Source organism: Rhinoraja longicauda, chromosome 22 (genome assembly GCF_053455715.1).
Source record: "Rhinoraja longicauda isolate Sanriku21f chromosome 22, sRhiLon1.1, whole genome shotgun sequence".
Taxonomy (NCBI): Eukaryota; Metazoa; Chordata; class Chondrichthyes; order Rajiformes; family Arhynchobatidae; genus Rhinoraja; species Rhinoraja longicauda.
This window is the reverse complement of record NC_135974.1, coordinates 20,372,176-20,396,287: the sequence shown is the minus strand read 5'-3', so window position 1 is coordinate 20,396,287 and position 24,112 is coordinate 20,372,176. Positions and strand designations below refer to the sequence as shown.

The 24,112-nt window shown below is 40.9% G+C and overlaps 1 protein-coding gene across 2 annotated transcripts in view; it reads left to right on the top strand.

The window, feature by feature from the left end:
* The window catches only part of LOC144604477 (solute carrier family 12 member 5-like), a 640,130-nt gene that overhangs the window by 457,148 nt on the left and 158,870 nt on the right, over positions 1-24,112 (top strand). For both annotated transcript variants that reach the window (XM_078418946.1, XM_078418947.1), the window contains exon 2: positions 22,363-22,457. In XM_078418946.1, coding sequence (XP_078275072.1) covers positions 22,363-22,457 — 95 coding nt within the window. The remainder of the gene's footprint in view (positions 1-22,362; positions 22,458-24,112) is intronic.

The following is a 24,112-nucleotide window of genomic DNA, read 5'->3' as shown; positions in this document are numbered from 1 at the left end:
CCAAGGAAAAACATCTCATTACAACTCAAACATACTCTTTTTTTTGCACCCTTTCCAAGTTAACACACGCTTTTGATTGCAATAGTGGAACTCTTCCTAAAAAGGCAGAGTTCAAAAATTGCAATCAAATTTTCACCTACATTTTGCATGAAGAAATAATTCTCATGAAAAAACAACCGTGAATAAATAAAACTAAAATAATGCAGATCTTGTTGTTCAGAAATTTAAAACAAAAAGAAAGTACTGATAATGCTCTGTCATAAAATTGCTCGAAAAAGAAGAGGCTTTGTTTGAACAATGGCTTGCATTCACTCTTTGCATAAATGTCAAAGCCCGACCACAGAATTGTACAATCTTATAACATAGCATTTGCTGACAATTCTCATTCTTCAGCACTTTCTCTGTGGTTCTACAAGTATTTTTCCTCTGCCTTTATAGCCAATGCACTCCAGATCATATTTCTTGATAGATGTATTAGAAAATTATCAGCAAATGTCTGTCAGATCAATCTCCTCATAAAACATTGCATTCCACCTTGAAATTCTGTGCCCTGTTACAAAAAGTAATTAATCAAATTTTACTCCAGCAGCTAAAATTACTTCATTCATTTTAATGACATCGTCTCACACCATGAAACTTCCCTTCATTTCCTCACACAAGTAAATAAATGGGATAGCCATTGAACATCCTCATGGGATTTACCTTTGACAGAAAGTTGACACTAAGCTCATTATGGTACACACAGTGAAGGAGCAGGGAGTGCAAACTCAGGAAATTTTCACCATGGCCTGTTACAGAGATGTAATTGAACTGTGGTGACAGGAAGGTTATGAAACATTCTGAAACCTACCAGCAGGCAACATCTATTGCAAAATTCCAGATTCATAACTCATAACACAGCCACAGCAGATAAAGCTAGGAGTACTTTGGTCAATCTATTGCTGATAGAGCTGATCAAATCCTAAAGGACATAGCTATCAGTATGTCCTTTCACAAATTTATGAAGTCAGCTTGTTAGCAACTTGTTTTATCATATCATATCATATATATACAGCCGGAAACAGGCCTTTTCGGCCCTCCAAGTCCGTGCCGCCCAGTGATCCCCATACATTAACACTATCCTACACCCACTAGGGACAATTTTTACATTTACCCAGCCAATTAACCTACATACCTGTACGTCTTTGGAGTGTGGGAGGAAACCGAAGATCTCGGAGGAAACCCACGCAGGTCACGGGGAGAACGTACAAACTCCTTACAGTGCAGCACCCGTAGTCAGGATCGAACCTGAGTCTCCGGCGCTGCATTCGCTGTAAAGCAGCAACTCTACCGCTGCGCTACCGTGCCGCCTTTCTCTTTGCAGTTGTGAGGCAGGGTCTTCAACTTGAAACATTAGCTTTGTTACTCTTTCCATGCATGCAGCCTGGCCTGCTGAGCATTTCCAGCATCCTCTGTTTTAATTTCATATACACAGCATCTGCAGATTTTTGATTTTCATTGAGTTCTACAGCAGCTAGAAAGGGAACCAACACAATGTCACCAATCCACCTGCAGCAGACATGTACAGGAAGGGGAGAGGAATGCTTGGAACCAGCAATCTAGGCACATTGTTAAAACGTTGATGCTAACTAACAATGTGGAAAATGGTGCATACATATCCTGCCTAGTAAAAGCAAGTCAAATCGAATCCAGCTAATTACCATCCAATCAGTCCAACAGTCAGCAACATGATGAATTGTTTCATCAACAAAGCTATTAACTCATCAATAGCTTATTCGCTAATGCCCAATGTGGATTCATTGGCAGCACTTGGCTCCAGATTTATGCACAGTCTTGGTACAAACTTGGATGAAGGAACTGAGTTCTAGAGGGGCGGGGGAGTTACAGCACTTGACAGAAGGCACATTTGACAAAATGTAGCATCAAAGCACCTGAGAAAAACATATCAATGGGCATCAAGGGATTATGCTCCAATGGTTGGAATCATACCTTGCATAATGGAAGACTTTATTGGGTGTTGCAGTTCAATCATTCCAGTTGCAGACCTTACTACAGAAGTTCCTCTTGAGGGTCCTAAAATCAACCATCTTGAGTTGCTTTTTCAATGACCTGCCTTCCACCATAAGATCAGAATTGGAATGTTCAATGATGATTGAACAAGGTTCAATTTCATGCGTAACTAATCAGCAAATGAAGCTGTGCTTATTTGCAAACAGAAAATCGCAGGCGACATTAACACATGGCTCATTAGTGATCATTTGTGCAATAAGAGTGCCAGGCAAAGACCATAATCAACATAAAAGTCCAACCACCTATCCTAGACGTTCACTGGAATTACCGTCTTAAGCTATCCACTATCAACAATTTGGAGGTTGCCATTGACCAGCCACATGACATTATGGCTACATGGCAAGTTAGAGGCTGAGTGCCCATGGCAAGCATCTTATCTCACAATGCCATTGAGGCATCTGCACCACCTGCAAGGCACAAGTCAGGCAGGTGATGGAGTACTCTCCATTCACCTGGAAGAATGCAGCCCCAACAGCACTCATGAACCTCAGCACCATTCAGATCAAAGCATCTCACTTGACTGCACCTCATCCACCTATTTAAGCATTCATCCCTCTACCACTGGTGCACTGTCGCTTCAGTGTGTACTATCTACAAAATGGAACAATACTTTGCCTTTTTGCCCGCTGTAGTTTTGTACTACAAAGGGGGGTTTTCATGCAGAAGTGCTGTTCTATAACATGTTATTCTATAACATGTTATTCTATAATTCATGCGTAACTAATCAGCAAATGAAGCTGTGCTTATTTGCAAACAGAATAACATGTTATTCTATAACATGTTATTCTATAACATGTTATTCTATAACATGTTATTCTATAACATGTTGATTTATTCACAAAATGCTGGAGTAACTCAGCAGGTCAGGCAGCATCTCGGGACGCTGAACACCTGCGCTCGGTCCGCATTAACGCAACTGATCTCCCGGTGGCCCAGCACTTTAACTCCCCCTCCCATTCCCAGTCTGACCTCTCTGTCATGGGCCTCCTCCAGTGCCATAGTGAGGCCCGCCGGAAATTGGAGGAGCAGCACCTCATATTTCGCCTGGGCAGTTTGCGGCCCAGTGGTATGAACGTCGACTTCTCCAACTTCAGATAGCTCCTCTGTCCCTCCCTTCCCCTCCTCCTTCCCAGATCTCCCTCTATCTTCCTGTCTCCACCTATATCCTTCCTTTGTCCCACCCCCGACATCAGTCTGAAGAAGGGTCTCGACCCGAAACGTCACCCATTCCTTCTAACTCCCGAGATGCTGCCTGACCTGCTGAGTTACTCCAGCATTTTGTGAATAAATCAATTTGTACCAGCATCTGCAGTTATTTTCTTATTCTATAACATGTTATTCTATAACATGTTATTCTATAACATGTTATTCTATAACATGTTATTCTATAACATTTTCCTATTGCAAAAGTAACAGAACTATTTATTTGTTGGCTAGCTTGAGCTTGATGAAAATATAGAAACTAGAACCTATATAGCATATAGAAGCTTGTCACTGATTATCACACTGCAGTTTCCTTTGTAATATCTGCGTACCAAATGTGCCGCCAACTTTTCATCCACACTGGGAGGTGAGGCACAAGTAAATATACCCCTGTGGGAAAAGGTTTGTGTCATTATGTCTCTCAGCCCAGGCTAGCTGTAGATTTAAACTGGGTCAAGTAATACTATCCCTGCTAGAAAATCTCACATTCCATAAACAAAGTAAAAGTTGTTACCTTTAAATATATGCTATACCATGACTTAAAATATATCTAGCATTCGTTTTTTACTTCCACCAACTAATAAGAGCTTTGTATACTTGGAAATAATCATTATTGAGTTAAAAATGAAAGAGAAATGGGAAAGGTTTATGCCACTTTGACAGGAATGGCCATACTGAACAATTTTGTTTTGGCCTAATTCAATAGATTTGATGTTTATAATGATTTATTAAACTGAGATAGTGTCCTAACCAACACACTACAAACCTTCTGATGAAGGGCCTCGACCTGAAATGTAACCTATTCCTTTTCTCCAGAGATGTTGCCTGACCCGTTGAGTTACTCCGGCATTTTTGTCTATCTTCAGTGTAAACCAGCATCTGCAGTTCCTTCCTACACAAACAATCATCTTGTACCTAATATTATTATTTTTTCAGCGTACAAAATTGGTGCTGCCATGGCCTGCATTACAATAGTAATCCTACATTTTTTAGATTTAGATTTAGATTTAGAGATACAGCGCAGAAACAGGCCCTTCGGCCCACTGGGTCTGCGCCGCCCAGCGATCCCCACACACTATCCTACACACACTAGGGACAATTTTTACATTTACCCAGCCAATTAACCTACATACCTGTACGTCTTTGGAGTGTGGGAGGAAACCGAAGATCTCGGAGAAAACCCACGCAGGTCACGGGGAGAACGTACAAACTCCGTACAGACGGCACCCGTAGTCAGGATCGAACCTGAGTCTCCGGCGCTGCATTCGCTGTAAGGCAGCAACTCTACCGCTGCGCCATTTTAGATGATATCTACCATGATGTGATTTGGAATGTAAGGTCATGAAAGATACAATCAAGATATAAATCCCTCCTTCCTTCCTTCTTCCTCCCACTCTCAAAAAGAACAAGTCTGAATTTGCTCAAGCACTGATCTAGATTAACAAAGTTTATGATATATTACTAAATCTAACATATAAATTTCCTATTAGCTATAGATAAAATATTAAATTTCAATTTCCTCTGCATATTAGTAATTTGATTAATATTTTATAAGAGATTAGACATAATGCAACGCTTCATTGTGTCCGACTAACTGTGGCGAGGGGAAGCAGGAGCATGGTCCCTCCTTCAATAAGTCATCCCAATGAAATGGATACCATGTAAGGCTGTGAATAGATAAGCACTAATTCAATTCTTGACATTAAGGATATGCTCACACATACCTCCACAATCCATCTGATTTAAAATCCTGTACTCATCTGTGTCTCTGACAATGGAATGACCCTGACAATGGATCTAGATCCCAATGTAAGAATCTATCATCTCCTTGATATTGGAACATTCTGTCACTTCACTGTCTCTGTGACTTGGTTAAACACAACCGATAAGATGGTGCTGCCTGTGCCAAGTTTAATCATGGTTCGCTTCCATACTTTAAGGTTTCTAAAACTTATTTCATTTATGAACGTTACCCTTGAGATTGCGATGACCCCCATTTTTTTTTCTCGTGTGTTCTGGTCATGGAAATTAATGATTTGTAAACATCATCAGGCTGACCATTTCAGTTTCTTTTTATTTAAATCTGTTCATCTACAACTTCATTTATTTATCTCACTTCTGAACAATGTGGTTTACAAATTTATTGAAGTGCTTAATGAGAGGTTTGTAGATCATCTGGTCAACTCCCTTTCTTGGTCAGGAATTAGCTGAGCCTCCCTCTGTAATTTTAGTCATCAGTCTTTTAATGAAGGATGATAAATATTTTTGGCAAAGATAATTATTAAGGGTTTCATACATTTCTACTTCTAAGTGGGTTAACACCAAATCCAAATCGTGATTTCAAAATGTTAGGGATGGAACTTAACTTTGGGGTCATGCTTCAAAATGCACAGTAATGTTTTATAATCTGCATGTGTCCCTTTTTATTAAAATCAATGGAAAGGAAACGTAAGCAATGTACAGTGGGTAGAAATCTGCTCCCAGCCATTTCAAGCATCATCCAAATACTTTACCTCCTTAAATATTCCAATCTCAGTTGCCCTGCTTTCGGTGCTTGCTTCTGGATCATCCCCAGTGATGCAAATAAGTCACTGTCCCTGTTGAAGAATAATCGGCATGCTTTGTGAGACGCTGTGGGTTACACGTTTCAAGTGCTATTTCTGCAAGGTTATGCTCTTGAATGATGTACGCAATCATTATTATTGTTTGCAATTCAATCCCAGACCGTGAGAATAACACTTCAATAAGAGAATCATTGGATCAAGTAAGCAATGCATATAATGTGAAAGAGGTTTGCTTAGGTTTTGCAGTAATTCAGCACAATACAACATATAATTTCAGATGTAACTTTAGAAAATTATTATTTAAGCAATGTGTCTATTCCATCAAGCACTTGTCACAGAAGACTGTAGATTATACATTACACAGCAGGATGTTACTCTATTTCAAAGGACATTTTTTGAGAAATAGCAAAATACCACAGATCTATGCTTTATCTGTTTCTTAGTCCTTAAACCTACGATTAGAGAGATGAGAAATTGTTTAAGGTGACAAATTCCCATAGTTTTAAGATCAGAATTATGGAGACATGATAAAATAATTGTACATCATGGGCAGTGAGGCACTCGAGTTCAGATGCAATTACTTTAATCTCTGAAGGAGCTCCTTTCTTTCATCAAGATACTGTCAATAATCTCTCAATATTGGGCCACTGTTGAGGATGATTAAAAAAGATCAAAATATAATAGTGTCATCTGAAAAATATTTATGCTATATTTTTCATATACTGTAATTTATATTTTTATGGTCTTAATTACTTTAAATCAACGTAGATCTTGCACTCATTTAAACTGCAATGAGGCTTTAATATAACCGATTCTGAAGAACAGCACTTCCCACAGAACAGCACCATATTGAAGGGTCAGTCTTGAATAATGAGATAGTCTCTCTGGTGAAGAGCTCAAACCTGTGGCTTTGTTACTCAAAGCCAAGAGTGCTACCACTGAGTGAAGATGAACAGAAAAGTCTACTTAGTCCTATGTTTGATGGAACCTGCACACTTAGGAATGGCAAGATAAACGTGTTAGGAATATAAGACATCCATTTTTAAAACATTTTCATCGCCTTGGGAAATATTCCTACCATAGATATCAACTGACAGGATTAGGGCCAAAACGAGCTTTTCAACTCTTAAAGTGTAGCATTACCTACATCCATTTGAAGTTTGGGATTACAAAGAAAAGCATTTAACCTTTGAAAGCTTCCCAATTTCGACAGTATCTGGAATGAGGGTGTAAATCCCTCAAAGACAGTATCAGATTGGTTGAAGATTAGGAATGAAGGGAGAAAAATCAAAGTGAATTTATGTAATCTGAGAAACAAGATTCCAAATCTGCTTATTTATAAAAGAAACAACAAATAGCAAAACCTTAACATTTAAAATAAATCTCAGCTTTTCTCAGATTACCTATTTTACCTCTTGAGATAAAGGAAATTTTCTCTGTTATGAATGAATTAAAGGAGGACCAGATTTGCAACATATGGATATATTAAAAATTGCAGACGGCTGGAGATTCTCAATGGGCCACAGCATCTGTGGAGAAAAATGGACAGACGACAATACACAATAGACAATAGACAATAGACAATAGGTGCAGGAGGAGGCCATTCGGCCCTTCGAGCCAGCGCCGCCATTCAATGTGATCATATATCATATCATATATATACAGCCGGAAACAGGCCTTTTCGGCCCTCCAAGTCCGTGCCGCCCAGTGATCCCCGTACATTAACACTATCCTACACCCACTAGGGACAATTTTTACATTTACCCAGCCAATTAACCTACATACCTGCACGTCTTTGGAGTGTGGGAGGAAACCGAAGATCTCGGAGAAAACCCACGCAGGTCACGGGGAGAACGTACAAACTCCTTACAGTGCAGCACCCGTAGTCAGGATCGAACCTGAGTCTCCGGCGCTGCATTCGCTGTAAAGCAGCAACTCTACCGCTGCGCTACCGTGCCTGATGATACCATGGCTGATCATTCTCAATCAGTACCCCGTTCCTGCCTTCTCCCCATACCCCCTGACTCCACTATCCTTAAGAGCTCTATCTAGCTCTCTCTTGAATGCATTCAGAGAATTGGCCTCCACTGCCTTCTGAGGCAGAGAATTCCACAGATTCACAACTCTTTGAAAAAGTTTTTCCTCATCTCAGTTCTAAATGGCCTACCCCTTATTCTTAAACTGTGGCCCCTTGTTCTGGACTCCCCCAACATTGGGAACATGTCCAACCTAACATGTCCAACCCCTTAATAATCTTATACATTTCGATAAGATCTCCTCTCATCCTTCTAAAGTCCAGTGTATACAAGCCTAGTCGCTCCAGTCTTTCAACATATGATAGTCCCGCCATTCTGGGAATTAACCTATTAATCTACGCTGCACGCCCTCAATAGCAAGAATATCCTTCCTCAAATTTGGAGACCAAAACTGCACACAGTACTCCAGGTGTGGTCTCACTAGGGCCCTGTACAACTGCAGAAGGACCTATTTGCTCCTATACTCAACTCCTCTTGTTATGAAGGCCAACATTCCATTGGCTTTCTTCACTGCCTGCGGTACCTGAATGCTTCCTTTCAGTGACTGATGCACTAGGACACCCAGATCTCGTTGTACGTCCCCTGTTCCTAACTTGACACCATTCAGATAATACTCTGCCTTCCTATTCTTACCACCAAAGTGGATAACCTCACACTTATCCACATTAAACTGCATCTGCCATGCATCCGCCCACTCACACAACCTGTCCAAGTCACCCTGCAACCTCATAGCATCTTCCTCACAGTTCACACTACCACCCAGCTTTGTATCATCTGCAAATTTGCTAATGGTACTTTTAATCCCTTCATCCAAGTCATTAATGTATATTGTAAATAGCTGCGGTCCCAGCACTGAGCCTTGCGGTACCCCACTAATTACTGCCTGCCATTCAGAAAGGGACCCATTTATCCCCACTCTTTGTTTTCTGTCTGTCAACCATTTTTCTATCCATGTCAGTACCCTACCTCCAATACCATGTGCTCTAATTTTGCCCACTAATCTCCTATGTGGAACCTTGTCAAAGGCTTTCTGAAAGTCAAGGTACACCACATCCACCGGCTCTCCCCTGTAAATTTTCCTAGTTACATCCTCAAAGAATTCCAGAAGATTAGTCAAGCATGATTTCCCCTTCGTAAATCCATGCTGACTTGGAACAATCCTGTTACTACTATCCAAATGCTCCTTTCAGTTCCTTTCAGTTCAAGACTCTTCTTCAGACTGGAGTGGACGACAGAGAGTTAGTAAAAGAGATGAGAGGAAGGGGAAGGGCAGAAAGTGGCAAATGAAAGGTGGAACCAGGTAAGGATGGGTTGATTGGCAGATGAGTCAGCTGCAGAGCAAAGGGTGGAGATGGTCACAAAAGCTGGAGGTGGTAAGTGGGTAAGACAAAGTGGTTCAGATGGTGGAATCTGACAAGAAAGGGAGGTGAGGAGTGAAATGTAGAACCAGAGGGAGGGATAGTAGGTAGGTGAGAACAGGGAGCAGGTGGGCAATTTGGAGAGCTGGATGATGTAGGAGGAAGGAAAAGGAGCTGTGTGGTGGGTATGTGGATGGTGTGGAATGAAATATGTTCATAAGAGAACTTGGCTAGATCAAAAGGAGAGAGAATTGCGGGGGCTATAACCTGAAATTGGAGAATTTAATGTTCATACCATTAAGTTGTAGGCTATGCATATGAAGATACAGGCTTGAGTATACATTGAGTGTGGGGGCATTCCATAGCTTAGTCAGCCAAGGCACTGAACACACTAACACCAGCCATATAGGTTGCTTCTAGTACAACCCATTCACTTGAATGTGGTTGCTAACCTTCATCATAAATTTAAGATTAGATAAGCATTATATTTATTTTAATTCATTTAACTATATTTATGTTCTTAAATGATTGGAGTTGAATGTGTCTTTACATAAATTCATGATTTTATTTTTATCTTTTTAATTATTAAATCAATTTCAATTATTTTTAAATGTCTCTGATCAATTTATACCAGGGTACGTTTACTGCTTCACCTCCTGAAGTCAAACACAATCTCCTTTGTCTTGCTGACATTGAGGGAGGGGGTCTGAAGAAGGGTCTCGATCCGAAAGGTCACCTATCTATGTTCACCCGGGATGCTGCCTGACTGCTCAGTCACTCCAGCATTTTGTGTCCTTTTGTGAATTAACCAGCATTTGCAGTTCTTTGTTTCTACATTGAGGGAGAGGCTGTGGTCTTTGCACCAGGTTACAAGGTTTTGAATCTCCTGCCTGTACTCCATCTCATCATTATTTGATATCCAGCCACGACACTGGTGTCGTCTGCAAACTTGTAAATTGAGTTGGATTAGTATTTGACTGCACAGTCATGTGTGTAAGCAGTATAGTAGGGGGCTGAGAAAGCATCCTTGTGGGGTACCACTGTTGAGAATATGTAGCTATATGATTGGTGGCTGTACATTCAGCTGCCCAGCACTAAACTCGGGAATTCACTCTCCAAACCCCCCCCATCTATTCACCTTTCTCCTCTTTCAGGACATTTTTGTTTGACTTCCACTGCACAATGCCACAGCGGTAGAGATGCTGTGCCAGAGAACGGAGTTCTATCCTGACTATGGGTGCCATCTGTATAGAGTTTGTATGTTCTCTGTGTGATCATGTGGGTTTTCTCCGGGTGCTCCGGTTTTCTCCCACGTTCCAAAGACAGATGATTTTGTAGGTTGATTGGCTTCTGTAAATTCTCCGTCGTGTGCTGTATCTCTAAACTAAACTCTAAATTAACTCATCACTTTGACCAAACACAGAGTAATGTATCACGTAAGGAAATGCCAGGATAAATGGTCAGATTTATTTGGTAATACCTGATCAGGTACAATAGGAAGTTTTGCAAACTAGAAACTTCCATAAAAATGCAAGTTCCCCAGTTGTATTTTTAATCAGGAAACTAGAAAGTTCTCTCATCCATGCCTCTTCATCCACCTCCGCATGTTCACAGCTGCTGAGTGGTTTATCGTATCTTCTTCCACTACCACCCCTGGCAATGTGTTCTAGGCACATAACTCTCTGTAATAAAAACTCTTGACCTGTACAACTCCTTTAAACTTTCCCCCTCTAACTTTAATGCAATGCCCTCGAGTGTTCGACATTACCACCAAAAGGTCAGTCTACCCTATTCATAATTTTATATACCTCTAGCAAGTCTTCCCTCAGCTTCCGATGCTCTAGAGAAAACTATCTAAATTTGCCCACCTCTCCTTATAGCTAATACGCTCTCATGTGGGCAACATTCTGGTAAATCTCTTCTGCACCTTCTGCTCCTGCTTCTAACGGCCTTAAAATGAACTAATGTTGTGAAATATCAATTGTCTCACGGGAAAAATTTGTCACTGAGCCACATAAGGTCGGGACTAAAAGTGCTTTGGTCAGAATTACGTGTCAAAAGAGATGAAGACGTTTGGTTGGAAATTATGTTTACTAACTTGGCCAATAGTTGCTGGGCAGATATTTAGGGAATTAGTCACAGAATTAACCTCTCAAAATGGTGTACATTTCTGAATCTTCTCTGAATTCCTAAAATGTCGAATGATGTTGGAGTAGTTGTGGGAAATGGGAAATCCAGCTCTGTGTAAATCCTAACCTTAAGGAAAGCAAGAAAGAAAGAAGATAATAGAAGGAAAGTTAAGCAATAAATACTGTCATAGATATTCAATGGGACTGAGAGCGTGGACACTGGAGAATGCTTGTTCTTTGTATTCCTAATGTTGCATCTATTTTACAATTTGTGCTTAAAATAGCCTTACACACCATCACTTTGAGGATGATAACAGCTGGTAATTTGATCACAGAGAGTAATGTAAAGCATTGCTACCTGTGTGATCTTTAATGCAGCTCTTGAATATAAAGCTGCCAGTTGAAGCAGTGGTTGAGTTCATTTCCAGCAGGGAATTGGCAGAGTGCAATCCATTCAGTGTACTAGATTCCCAGCATCATGCTTGACAGCACTCAGGGGGAGGCAGTCAGTAATAGGTCACAGCAAGATTATTAATTGGATGTTTAACCCCTTCACGCTCATCAGAACCTACATTACCAGACATCATCAACCTGAAATATTAACTTAGTTTCCTGCTACACAACTGCTGTTTGATATGCTAAGTTCTTTCAGGATTCTCTGTATTTATTTTTGGACAAAATACAGCTCTAATTCTTGTGTAAGAAGGAACTGCAGATGCTGGTTTAAACCAGAGATAGACACAAAAAGCTGGAGTAACTCAGCGGGACGAACAGCATCTCTGGAGAGAAGGAATCTAATTCTTGTACCATACCCTTTCTTGCCAATACTTGTGTTGATAGAGCATTTAAGTTGTAATATCAAACATATTGCCCAAATGAATCCCTTGTGGGGGTGGTTCAAAAACATATCTTGTTGCCTACCCATCTGCATCACATTTGCTTGTTGGACTTTAGTCACAGGATCTTTCCCAAATGAGTAGAGGTCTTATTTGCAAATCAGCCTGGAAGCCTGGTGAAGAGCACTATCATATTGAAACTTTAAACTACAATACTCTTCATTGACATCAGGTATAAATGTCAAATCAGTGTTGCCACAGGGATAAGTTATAGAGGTCATCCATTGATGGGTTCCTTGGGGAAACTTGAGAGATAGATAAAGAACAAAGCTATGGAATGAGATCAATTGGAGAGTGAGAAAGCAAAGGAATATAAAAGCTGTTCAAAGCGGGGCTGTGAGGCATGCTCAGCCAGGCAGACAGCGCCAGTGGAGAGAGAAAACCTGAGCCAATATCACAGCAGGATGACTTGCGACTAAAGTGGCCAGTCCTGAAACAGACCACTAACTGAAGTTATTAAATTCGATACTGGATCTGGAAGTCTGCAAACTGCAGGAAGATGAGGTGTTGTTCCTTAGGCTAACAATGAGCTTCATTATAACAGTATAGGCAGATAGGTCATCGTGGGAGAGCAATGGAGAATTAAAGTGGCAGTTGACAGGAATCCCTGAGTCACTACTGTGGAGTAAACACAGGTGTTCTACAAAGCCTTCAGACAGGGTGGGAGGAAGTATGGAAGTACAGTCAAAGATGATGTAGGCTTGAATTGGAACATTGACCCCATTTCCCTTCCCATATCTGCTGAGCATTTCCTACATGTTAATATCTACACATTATATCAAAATGTCAATGTGTACCTTAGTTTCTTTGCCTGCTCCTCTGATCATGTCTCCAAGAACCGTGCAAGAACTTGCTGGAAATGTTGAACGTTTCAAGCATCTGTAAAAACACTGTAGTGTGTGGCAACAAAACTGGCCAAATAAGAGGCACTCCTCAACCTGCCAATAACACACATTGTGTCAAATGCCACTGGTTACTGCTGTAGGTTCCACTGCCCAAACAGCTGTCATGTCTCAGACGTTCATATGTTGCTGCCATATCTGGAAGTCAGGAGATACTTGGCGACTTGAGACATGAATGTCAGTTTGCAGAATCTACATCTATGTTGCAGCACTTATCCATAGATGCTGCATTATATAATTGATTATTAGGTCCGAGGTTTGGGAAGTGCTGCTGGAGATAAGTTGCACCTGTGGGAAATTATGCACTTAAGCTATGACCTGCCGGAACTGTAGTGAATACCTGATGGGATTTGAGATCCTTACCTAATAAGTTGTTTTGTCATGGAAGATATTAAGCTTCTCAAGTGTAGTTAGATGCATGCCAATCAAGTAACTGGTGTGTATTTAGTCATACTACTTACATACCTTTTAGATGGTAGAAAGAATCCGGAAGTAACTTATTAGTCACGGAAAAATGTAATTTATTACACCCAGAGTATTTATGTTGTTCTCCCAGGTAAGCCTGTGATGGATGACTATTTCTGAGGTGCTGATGGTGAGTGGAGTCAATGATAATAATACTATTGAAGGGGAGGTAGTTAAGATTCTTGACGTTGGCAATATTTGATTCTTTACAGCTGAGAGGTGCAAGTTTTATTTGGCATTTGTTAATCCAAGTCTAAATCTGGTGCAAATGTTACTGCAGTGTGGATATAGGCTATTGAAGGAGGCACAATACAAACTGAACATAGTGCAGTCATCAGAGAGTTTGTACATTTCTGCCATTATGGTATCGGGAAGGTCATTGATGAAAACAGCAGAAGTTGGTTCTCAACCAAGAGACTCCGTCAATGAAGTCCAAGGACTGACTGGCCTCCAACAATCACCTATAATTAGACATGACTCTAGCCAGCAATGCGTTTTTTTTTACCTGATTCCCATCCATTTCAATTTTACTTACCTCAAGGAGTGCTTTTATAATGAAGGATGGGGGCTACCTCATTTTTTCATCTTAGGTGCAACAATTTCCCACATTATATGAAATATTCACATTGGTTGCATGGAGGCCAATATAACTAAAAGAGTGCTCCAATTCAAAAAAGAGATGCAGGCTTCAAGAATATAAATACAAATTTAGGAGATGCACATTCATTAATAATACCAAAGGTGCCTTCAAGTTCTGGATGAACACATCGTGATTAGTACTCCAACTATAGTATTGAACTTGCACATCATCATAGGGTTATATCCAGAGTTTACATAGTCTAATATCACATGTTGTCTTGCGTATTTATTGAGCCTGCTTAAAAAATTGTCAGAACATAATGCTATTAGTCATTGTTGTCTCACAACTATCAATCCATCATTGCTGGCTGATGTTCTTGCATTTTCTTTTTGAACATCATTCTGCAATTAGAAAGCCAATAAAATATTAATAAAAGGTGATACATCAATATGACTGTCCACTTTAGTCAAAACCAATTTACTTAGGGATCTTCTGCATACAGTGAAGGTCATAAGGGAATGGGCACAATCAGCTCTGCACAGAGGTATGCAGCTCAAATGTAAATGCGAGGCACTTCCAATTATTAATACAAACATTTATTATGACAGAGAATCAATATGTTCCAATCCATCTTGCATGCAGCACACACCACTGTGTACTCATTCTGATCAGGGAAGGTTAAATCAAATAGTATTTGATGTACTTTATAAAACTTACCTTTGCCAGCCCCGAAAGACAAAATGACAATGCTTTTCACACCCACGCTGATTTATTGAAATTTATTTCAGGTTGAAAGGAGATTGCCAATAAATGCTGACTTGATTCACTAGCACCTCTAATTTCAGTCATTACCGTTCACTTTGAGTGAACTGGGTCTATCCAACAATGAGCTCATTTGTACAGTGGGGTTTGGTCCACTGTAGAACCACTGCCAGTTTGAGTCACAGATGAACAGTTGAAAATGTTGTGGGGTCATTTTTGATGCAGGACTGTTAAAGCTATCTTGGTGCATTCCAGGATCCCATTCTTTTGCTCAGGTGCACTCAACCATACTGATCTATAATAAAAATATAATACATCAGTGGAGGGGGCAGAGGGGAAAACTGTTACTTTGCAATAGACTACAAATTCTGGGCCTATAGGACAAGGCTTTTGGCAAAGCCAAGAACGTCAGCCAAGCATTGAGATCCTCCACTCCACAGATGGGAGACAATAACTACTGATATGGAGAAAATGAAGGAGAAGTTACAATTTTAGCTGGTCAGCTGAGTTGAAATTGATTTGAAGTTTTCTCTCTGAGGCACACCCTTCATCCTGGCAAGACTGTGGTAAAATTACTTCCAAATCTCAAAAGGCCCTTCTTTTTCGTTTAGTTTAATTTAGTTTAATTTAGTTTAGTTTAGTTTAGTTTAGTTTAGTTTAGTTTAGTTTAGTTTAGTTTAGTTAAGTTTGGAGATGCGGCATGGAAACAGGCTCTTCGGCCCACCAAGTTCCCGCCGACCAGCAATCCCTGGACACTAACACTATCCTCCACACTAGGGACAATTTACAAACTTTACCAAAACCAGTTAACCCATAGACCTGCACATCTTTGGAGTGTGAGAGGAAACCGGACCACCCAAAGAAAACCCACGCGGTCACAGGGAGAATGAGCAAACTCCGTACAGACAACACCCATGGTCAGGATGGAACTGTAAGGCAGTTCTGGAGCTGTAAGCCAGTATTGTACTGCTGTGCCACCGTGCCACCCATTTATTAATTTAGATTTCATGATTTAAAAGCAGGTGAAGTCTGGTCCGCTGCGTTGTTAGACTAGGAAATTGAGCCATACGGCATATAAACAGCCCTGACAAACATCATCACTCATTTACACAACTAATTTCATTCTCTCCACATTCCCAACATCTTCTAATTTAGGGCTATTTAAAGTGACCAAGTGACCAACTAACCTGCACTTCTTTGGGATGAGAAAGGAAAATGGAACATTTGGAACCCACATAGTCACAGGGAGAATGTGCAAGCTCATCACAGCTAGGACCCATTACCAAAGAATTCCAGGCAGTGGACTGAGAGACTGGAGTGAGAGTGTGGTTAAGTGAAGGGGCATTTGGGGATCTCAGTGTGAGATAGGACTTGAGACATGCAGTTACCTTCTATGGAATGGTGTGGAGTGATGTCACAGAGAATGTTGAAGAAATTGAATCCAGAGTTTCATCAGATATGGTGCTGAACTAAGGGAAGAGATGGGTAATGTCATGGATGTTGAGAGTTTGGCAATGCAGAGGTATAATCTCTCCTGGACAGCCCCTTGGGATTGAGGATGACTTGCTTCCACTCTGGATATGTGGGCCATGAAGTGACTTATGAGATCAATGTGGGAACTGCATAAACTTCCATAGATGGAGCAGAAGTTGGTATGATGTGGTGGGACATCTTTGGAGATGGTGCATCCTTTCTACTGCTTGGGCCTAATTTCTGTGTGCTTCTGATTCATGGACTTGAGTTTCTGATACCATCCCGTGCTCCTTCTCCACTACGAGCATTCATGAGCCAGGGTAAAGAACATTATCAAGGAAGCTGTGAGAACATCCTTATATCTTTCCTTCTATCTGCCTGGTGATCCTTTCCATGACAAGCCCAGAATAGGTAGTAAGCTTTAGGAGTCAGGTGGTGGGCAGGTGTACAATGTGACATCAGTCAAATTGACTTTCAAATAAATAGATGAATTAACAAATGACTTAGACGAAGGGATTAAAAGTACCATTAGCAAATTTGCAGATGATACTAAGTTGGGGGGTAGTGTGAATTGTGAGGAAGATGCAATAAGGCTGCAGGGTGACCTGGACAGGTTGTGTGAGTGGGCGGATACATGGCAGATGCAGTTTAATGTAGATAAGTGTGAGGTTATTCACTTTGGAAGTAAGAATAGAAAGGCAGATTATTATCTGAATGGTGTCAAGTTAGGAGGAGGGGGAGTTCAACGAGATCTGGGTGTCCTAGTGCATCAGTCAATGAAAGGAAGCATGCAGGTTCAGCAGGCAGTGAAGAAAGCCAATGGAATGTTGGCCTTCGTAACAAGAGGAGTTGAGTATAGGAGCAAAGAGGTCCTTCTACAGTTGTACCGGGCCCTGGTGAGACCGCACCTGGAGTACTGTGTGCAGTTTTGGTCTCCAAATTTGAGGAAGGATATTCTTGCTATGGAGGGCGTGCAGCGTAGGTTCACTAGATTAATTCCCGGAATGGCGGGACTGTCGTATGTTGAAAGGCTGGAGCGATTGGGCTTGTATACACTGGAATTTAGAAGGATGAGGGGGGATCTTATTGAAACATATAAGATAATTAGGGGATTGGACACATTAGAGGCAGATAACATGTTCCCAATGTTGGGGGAGTCCAGAACAAGGGGCCACAGTTTGAGAATAAGGGGTAGGCCATTTAGAACGGAGATGAGGAAGAACTTTTTCAGTCAGAGGGTGGTGAAGGTGTGGAATTCTCTGCCTCAGAAGGCAGTGGAGGCCAGTTCGTTGGATGCTTTCAAGAGAGAGCTGGATAGAGCTCTTAAGGATAGCGGAGTGAGGGGGTATGGGGAGAAGGCAGGAACGGGGTACTGATTGATAGTGATCAGCCATGATCGCATTGAATGGTGGTGCTGGCTCGAAGGGCTGAATGGCCTACTCCTGCACCTATTGTCTATTGTCTATTGTCTATTGTCAAACTAAAATATTCTTCCTTCCCAGATGCTGCCTTATCTGCTGAGTTTATTCAGCATTTTCAGTTTTATCTCAATTGAACAGAAATTGTTTGACTACTTCAGATACATGTATGTTAATGAACACTCAGCCATTGACTCTGGCCCTCAGAGGGAAGCATGGACGTATTGGGACTAAGGGCAAGACTGCCAGTATCACTGTCAGACTGAGATCGAGACTGGTCACGGGGAAGACAATGAAAAACACTTCAAAGGCTCACATGTTTGTAGGTTTAATGGTTTGGGTTTGTATACTTGGTATAAGTGTAAATTGTTCCTTGTGTGTGTAGGATAGTGTTAGTGTACGGGGATTGCTTGACGGTGTGAACTCGGTGGGCCGAAGTGCCCTGTTTCCGAGCTGTATCTCTAAACTAAACAAAAATAATCACAAGCTGCATAATAAGCACCACCATCGTACTGATTTTTGTTTGATGTCAGATCTACCAGTTTGTAAACAGTACAAGGAAAATATTACCTCTAAAATATGATGGACAAAGTGGCAAAATCATAAAACTATCAAAACCAAACATGGCTGACATCCATTACCGATACCAGAAATGCTGAAGTCACAACTCATATAATTGAGAGCCAGAAAACTCAGACACGTCCTGAATAAGAAGCTAGTTGTCCGGTCAATAGGCCAAACTTCATTAGAAATGAGATTTAGATCAGCAATCAGACATTTGATAAGCTGTTTATTTTTCAGCTGTGCAGCTGGTGATTAATTTTAGCTGGTGGTTAAAACTAATCCACTTATCCATCTTATACTTCTTCCTTATCTATGAATTAGAACTGTACAGAGAGATATTGCAGCAAGCCAGAAACCACCTAAGCTACATTTTAATGTTCCTTACAAATTGTACAATTTGAATAAAATCATTGATATGAGGGTGTACAAGAATATTTCCTGCAGTATGTATCATTGTTTGTGCAAGGGAATGTGTGTATATATCAGAATCTCTGCTTTTCACATATTCGTTTCAATTGCACGGATCAGAGATGTGATGATTACTTGCGACATTCTTACACTATCTGTATGAACAGCTTCTGCAAGCAAGATATTTTTTAATATATTAATTTTTCAACTTCTGAGCATCACTGGCAGTGCGAAGATTATTGCACATCCATAATGACACGAAGCTGGGTGGCAGTGTTAGCTGCGAGGAGGATGCTAGGAGGCTGCAGAGTGACTTGGATAGATTAGGCGAGTGGGCAAATGCATGGCAGATGCAATATAATGTGGATAAATGTGAGGTTATCCACTTTGGCGGCAAGAACAGGAAAGCAGAGTATTACCTGAATGGTGACCGATTGGGAGAAGGGGAGATGCAACGTGACCTGGGTGTCATGGTGCACCAGTCATTGAAAGCAAGCATGCAGGTGCAGCAGGCAGTGAAGAAAGCGAATGGTATGTTGGCATTCATAGCAAGAGGATTTGAGTTTAGGAGCAGGGAGGTTCTGCTGCAGTTGTACAGGGCCTTGGTGAGACCGCACCTGGAGTATTGTGTGCAGTTTTGGTCTCCTAACCTGAGGAAAGACGTTCTTGCCTTAAAGGGAGTACAGAGAAGGTTCACCAGATTGATCCCTGGGATGGCGGGACTTACATATGAGGAAAGACTGGATAGACTGGGCTTGTACTCGCTGGAATTTAGAAGACTGAGGGGGGATCTTATAGAAACATATAAAATTCTTAAGGGGTTGGAGAGGCTAGATGCGGGAAGATTGTTCCCGATGTTGGGGGAGTCCAGAACCAGGGGTCACAGCTTAAGGATAAGGGGGAAGTCTTTTAGGACCGAGATGAGAAAACATTTCTTCACACAGAGTGGTGAGTCTGTGGAATTCTCTGCCACAGAAGGTAGTTGAGGCCAGTTCATTGGCTATATTTAAGAGGGAGTTAGATGTGGCCCTTTTTGCTAAAGGGATCAGGGGGTATGGAGAGAAGGCAGGTACAGGCTACTGAGCTGGATGATCAGCCATGATCATATTGAATGGCGGTGCAGGCTCGAAGGGCCGAATGGCCTACTCCTGCACCTATTTTCTATGTTTCTATGTTTCTATAATTGTCCCTAAGAAGATGGTGATAAGCTGTCTTCTTCAATTGCTGTAGTCCTGATAAAGGCTCTCCTAAAGTATTGTTTGGGAGGTTTCCAATCCAACAATCATGAAGGACCAGTGATACATTTCTAAATCAGAATTTTGCACGTTTTGGAGGAGAACCTGCAAATGGTGGTGTTCCCATGTGCCTGAAGACCTTGTCCTCCTCATTTGTGGAGGGGGCAGATTTGGACAATGCTGCCTGAGCAACCTGATTGAATAACTGCAATGCGCTTGGTAGCTAGTTAGGGAGGGAATTAATATTTCTGATAGTTGATAGCTGCAATGCAGCGGGATGCAAGGACGGGATCGTGCTTCTTGAGAGTTGCAGTAGTTGTATTCATCCAGATAAATGAAGAGTATTCCATCATACCTGACTTGGTGGTGTCAGGAAATGAGTCACTTCCCACAGGATACGTGCTCTTGCAGTTGCAATATTTTGAAAGCAAACTTTCAAGTTAGTTATCACTGAGGGAGAGATTTAGAAACTGAAGGACTAAGATAAGAAATCTAAATTCACATTACTTTTCAAAAAGAACCCCAATTGTTGTAGTTTCATAAACCAAACAAAATGCTTGAAGAGTTTAGTTTAGTTTAGAGATACAGCTCGGAAACAGGCCCTTCGGCCCACCGGGCCCGCACTGACCAGCGATCCCCGCATATTAACACCATCCTATACCCACTAGGGACAATTTTTACATTCACCAAGCCATTTAACCTACAAACCTGTACGTCTTTGGAGTGTGGGAGGAAACCGAAGATCTCGGAGAAAACCCACGCAGGTCACGGGGAGAACGTACAAACTCCGTACAGACAGCACCCATAGTCGGGATCGAACCCGGGTCTCCGGCGTTGCATTCGCTGTAAGGCAGCAACTCCACCACTGCTTCCTGTGCATGAAACCAGCACTTGGGACAACATAATATGTTGATACAAATACATTGCAGAATCTTATCTAGATATACAAACTTGCTAATCTCACAGCAGGACAATCCAGGTCAGAAACTGAGGCTAACCTGTCGGTGCCAACAGTGAAAGTGAGCAGAGATTAGTCATATGATTGAGAAACGTCAGTATAAAGAGGAGGGGCAGCCAGTGCACTATCTCACTGCTCCACTGACATGGATTTAATTCTGACCTTAATTGCTGCCTGCACAGAGTGTGTAACTTGTATGGGTGTTCCAAATGTGTTCTGGTTTCAACCCACATCCTGAAGATGTGCTAGTTGCTAAGTTTAGGATTCGGTGCAAGTGATTGGTGACCTTTGGGGGAGGTGTGTATGTTGATGAGCACGTGTGAGAGAATTGACTCCAAGGAGATAAATCTGGAAATGGGATTACTCTGAGGAATGGCAGTCTCATTATTGTAGGCACATTCAGATTGAGGCAGGGATTTCTTTCTGAAGAAATATGCAGCTAGTTGGAATTGGCCACAACACAACACAGGAATGGAAAGGCCTAGTAAGAATAATAAACATAGAATTATAAGCATAAAACCAGCACTTGGAGCAACATAATATGTTGATAGAAATACATTAAATGAGGTTGAGATAGTAAAAGCTTTCCAAAGGACCTTGCAGGCATTAAACATCCATGAATCAAGGGCATGTTTATCATTGATCTCTTGGTCATCATTTATGAGTAATATTGTGAGCTTTATCAAAATATTGTCACTGACATTGTGAATGAATATTGTTATCAACAGGGTTTCTGAAAGTTACACTTGGTTATATTCGAACATGGAATTCCGTAACCAAGTGTAACTTTCAGGTTTTCAAGCTTTTAACTTTTCATATAATGCAAATGTTATTAAAAGGGATATAAAAACAGAAAATACTAGAAATACGCAATGGTTCAAGCAGCATCTCTGCAAAGGGAAGCAGATAAAACATTTCAAATGGATCAAAATGATGTTTAAATATCTAATGTACTTGCAGCATTCAACATAGGAATTTTACTTAACTGAAGTCAACTTTACTTAAATTCATCATTTCATTCCTTCTTTAATGTATTCGAAGCAAAATAATAGATCATTTAGATACAACATTTTTCTACCCAGTTTTCTTGGTTGATAATACACTGTTTTTATCAAGTACTGGGTTAGTATGTTAGTATGTTACCTTTACAATGCAACCACTCAACTTGGTATTCTAGTGACATAAAACGAATTCAATTTGTATAGTGTGATTTAGTGCCTCTCTGTATTTGATTTTCCGATTCATATCTGAAAATATGCACAATGTGTTTGAGGAATGGTTTTTGTTTGCTAAATTGCCAGCCACATTCTTATCAATGCTTCTGTTTTCATTGTTTTGTAGGAGATGCCAACCCCAAGGAAAGCAGTCCCTTCATTAACAGTACTGAGGCTGAGAAAGGAAGAGAGTATGATGGGAAAAACATGGCTCTATTTGAGGTACAGTAAACCAAGTTCGAAACATTACCAAACTCCACCAAACACCCTTATTCATTTGGTTACCAGCAAATGCTTGTATCCACAAACCACTTTAACATGAATTACTTGACTACATTGAAATGATTCTAGGCATTCACTGTACATTTCGCTAAACAAATCAAAATGTCTGCCTCTTCTTACTTTTCCATAAATATAACTAGGTTGGAGAACGTCTAATTTTTATAGTTTCCGTGGGTGTTTTAAGTTTCAATATTAACATAGGAAGACATGGGAAAGGCCTTGGCACTGTGCGAAAAATGTGTGGTAACCATGCCAAGACAATGTGAGCATAATGTGGAGCTAGCAGGAGCGCAGACTACATTGAGACATCTCCCTACGTTGACATTCAAATGCAATCAATGTATGAAGCACAAAGCACCTCAACCCGTAGCTAATAATAATTTTTTTATGCTAACACATTTTTTTGGTGGTTGACAGGCCCAGAGACAGACAGAAGGCTGTGGAGACCAAGGCAGTGGATATTTTTAAGGCAGCGATTGATAGATTCTTGATTAGTACGGGTGTCAGAGGTTCTGGGGAGAAGGCAGGAGAATGAGGTTAGGAGGGAGAGATAAATCAGCCATGATTGAATAGCAGAGTAGAATTGATGGGCCGAATAGCCTAATTTTGCTCCTATCACGTATGAAATTGCCAGAACTTACATTAGGAAACAGTGATGGAGAATATCACCGTTCAAGGCTGTATTCAAACACCTGCACTTCTTGTCTCACTGCCTTCACCACTGCCTTTATTGAGACATTCTCTCGGCATTCAAGTTCAATCATGGATTTATCATTCTTTTCTTTGTAACCATTGTCATTCCTGTAATCTAGGTGGGGTTTCCATCAAGAAAAGAAATAGAAGTGGTATTCAATCATCAGTCCACCATGCCTGTTCCACCATTCAATGCAATCATGGTTGATCTTTTGTTTCAGAAGCAGTTTCATGCCCCAACACAAAATTTGTTATAAGGTTTGCACCATCTGATTGCTATACTGTGATCTATCTGAGTGCAAGTAGTTCAAAGTGGGTAGGAATTTAGCAATCAGCTGAAGGAAAATGAAAGCAGTAAATAACAATGAGGCCATGAGGGAAGAAGTAAAATGATACATGACTAAGACCCTAGTGCAGGAGAGAAGGTTCAGATATATGGATCACCGGGCTCTCTTCCAGGGCATGTGAGACCTATAGAAGTGGGATGTCTTGCACCGGAACTATAGGGGAACCAATATCATTGCAGGGAGCTTTGCTATGGCTACTCAGGAGGGTTTAGACTAGAGTGGCAGCAGGATGAACAGTAGGAGAGCAAGTGGAGAGACAAATGAGAAGGTAAAAGTTATGGCAAGTAAGTCTGAAAGGAAGGACAGACAAAGACAGGTTAGTGAACATAGCGAGACTGATGGGCTAAAGTGTATTAATTTCAATGCAAGGAATATGTGGATAATGCAGATTAACTTATTGCCTGGAAACGTGCATGGATCTGTAATGTTGTGGCTATTACAGATATGTAGTTGCAAGAGGGACAGGAATGACGTCTCAAAGTTCAAAGACCAAATTTGTGGGTGTATTCAAAGAGAGTTTCTTAAAACAGTATGCAGATAGTCCAACTCGAGGAG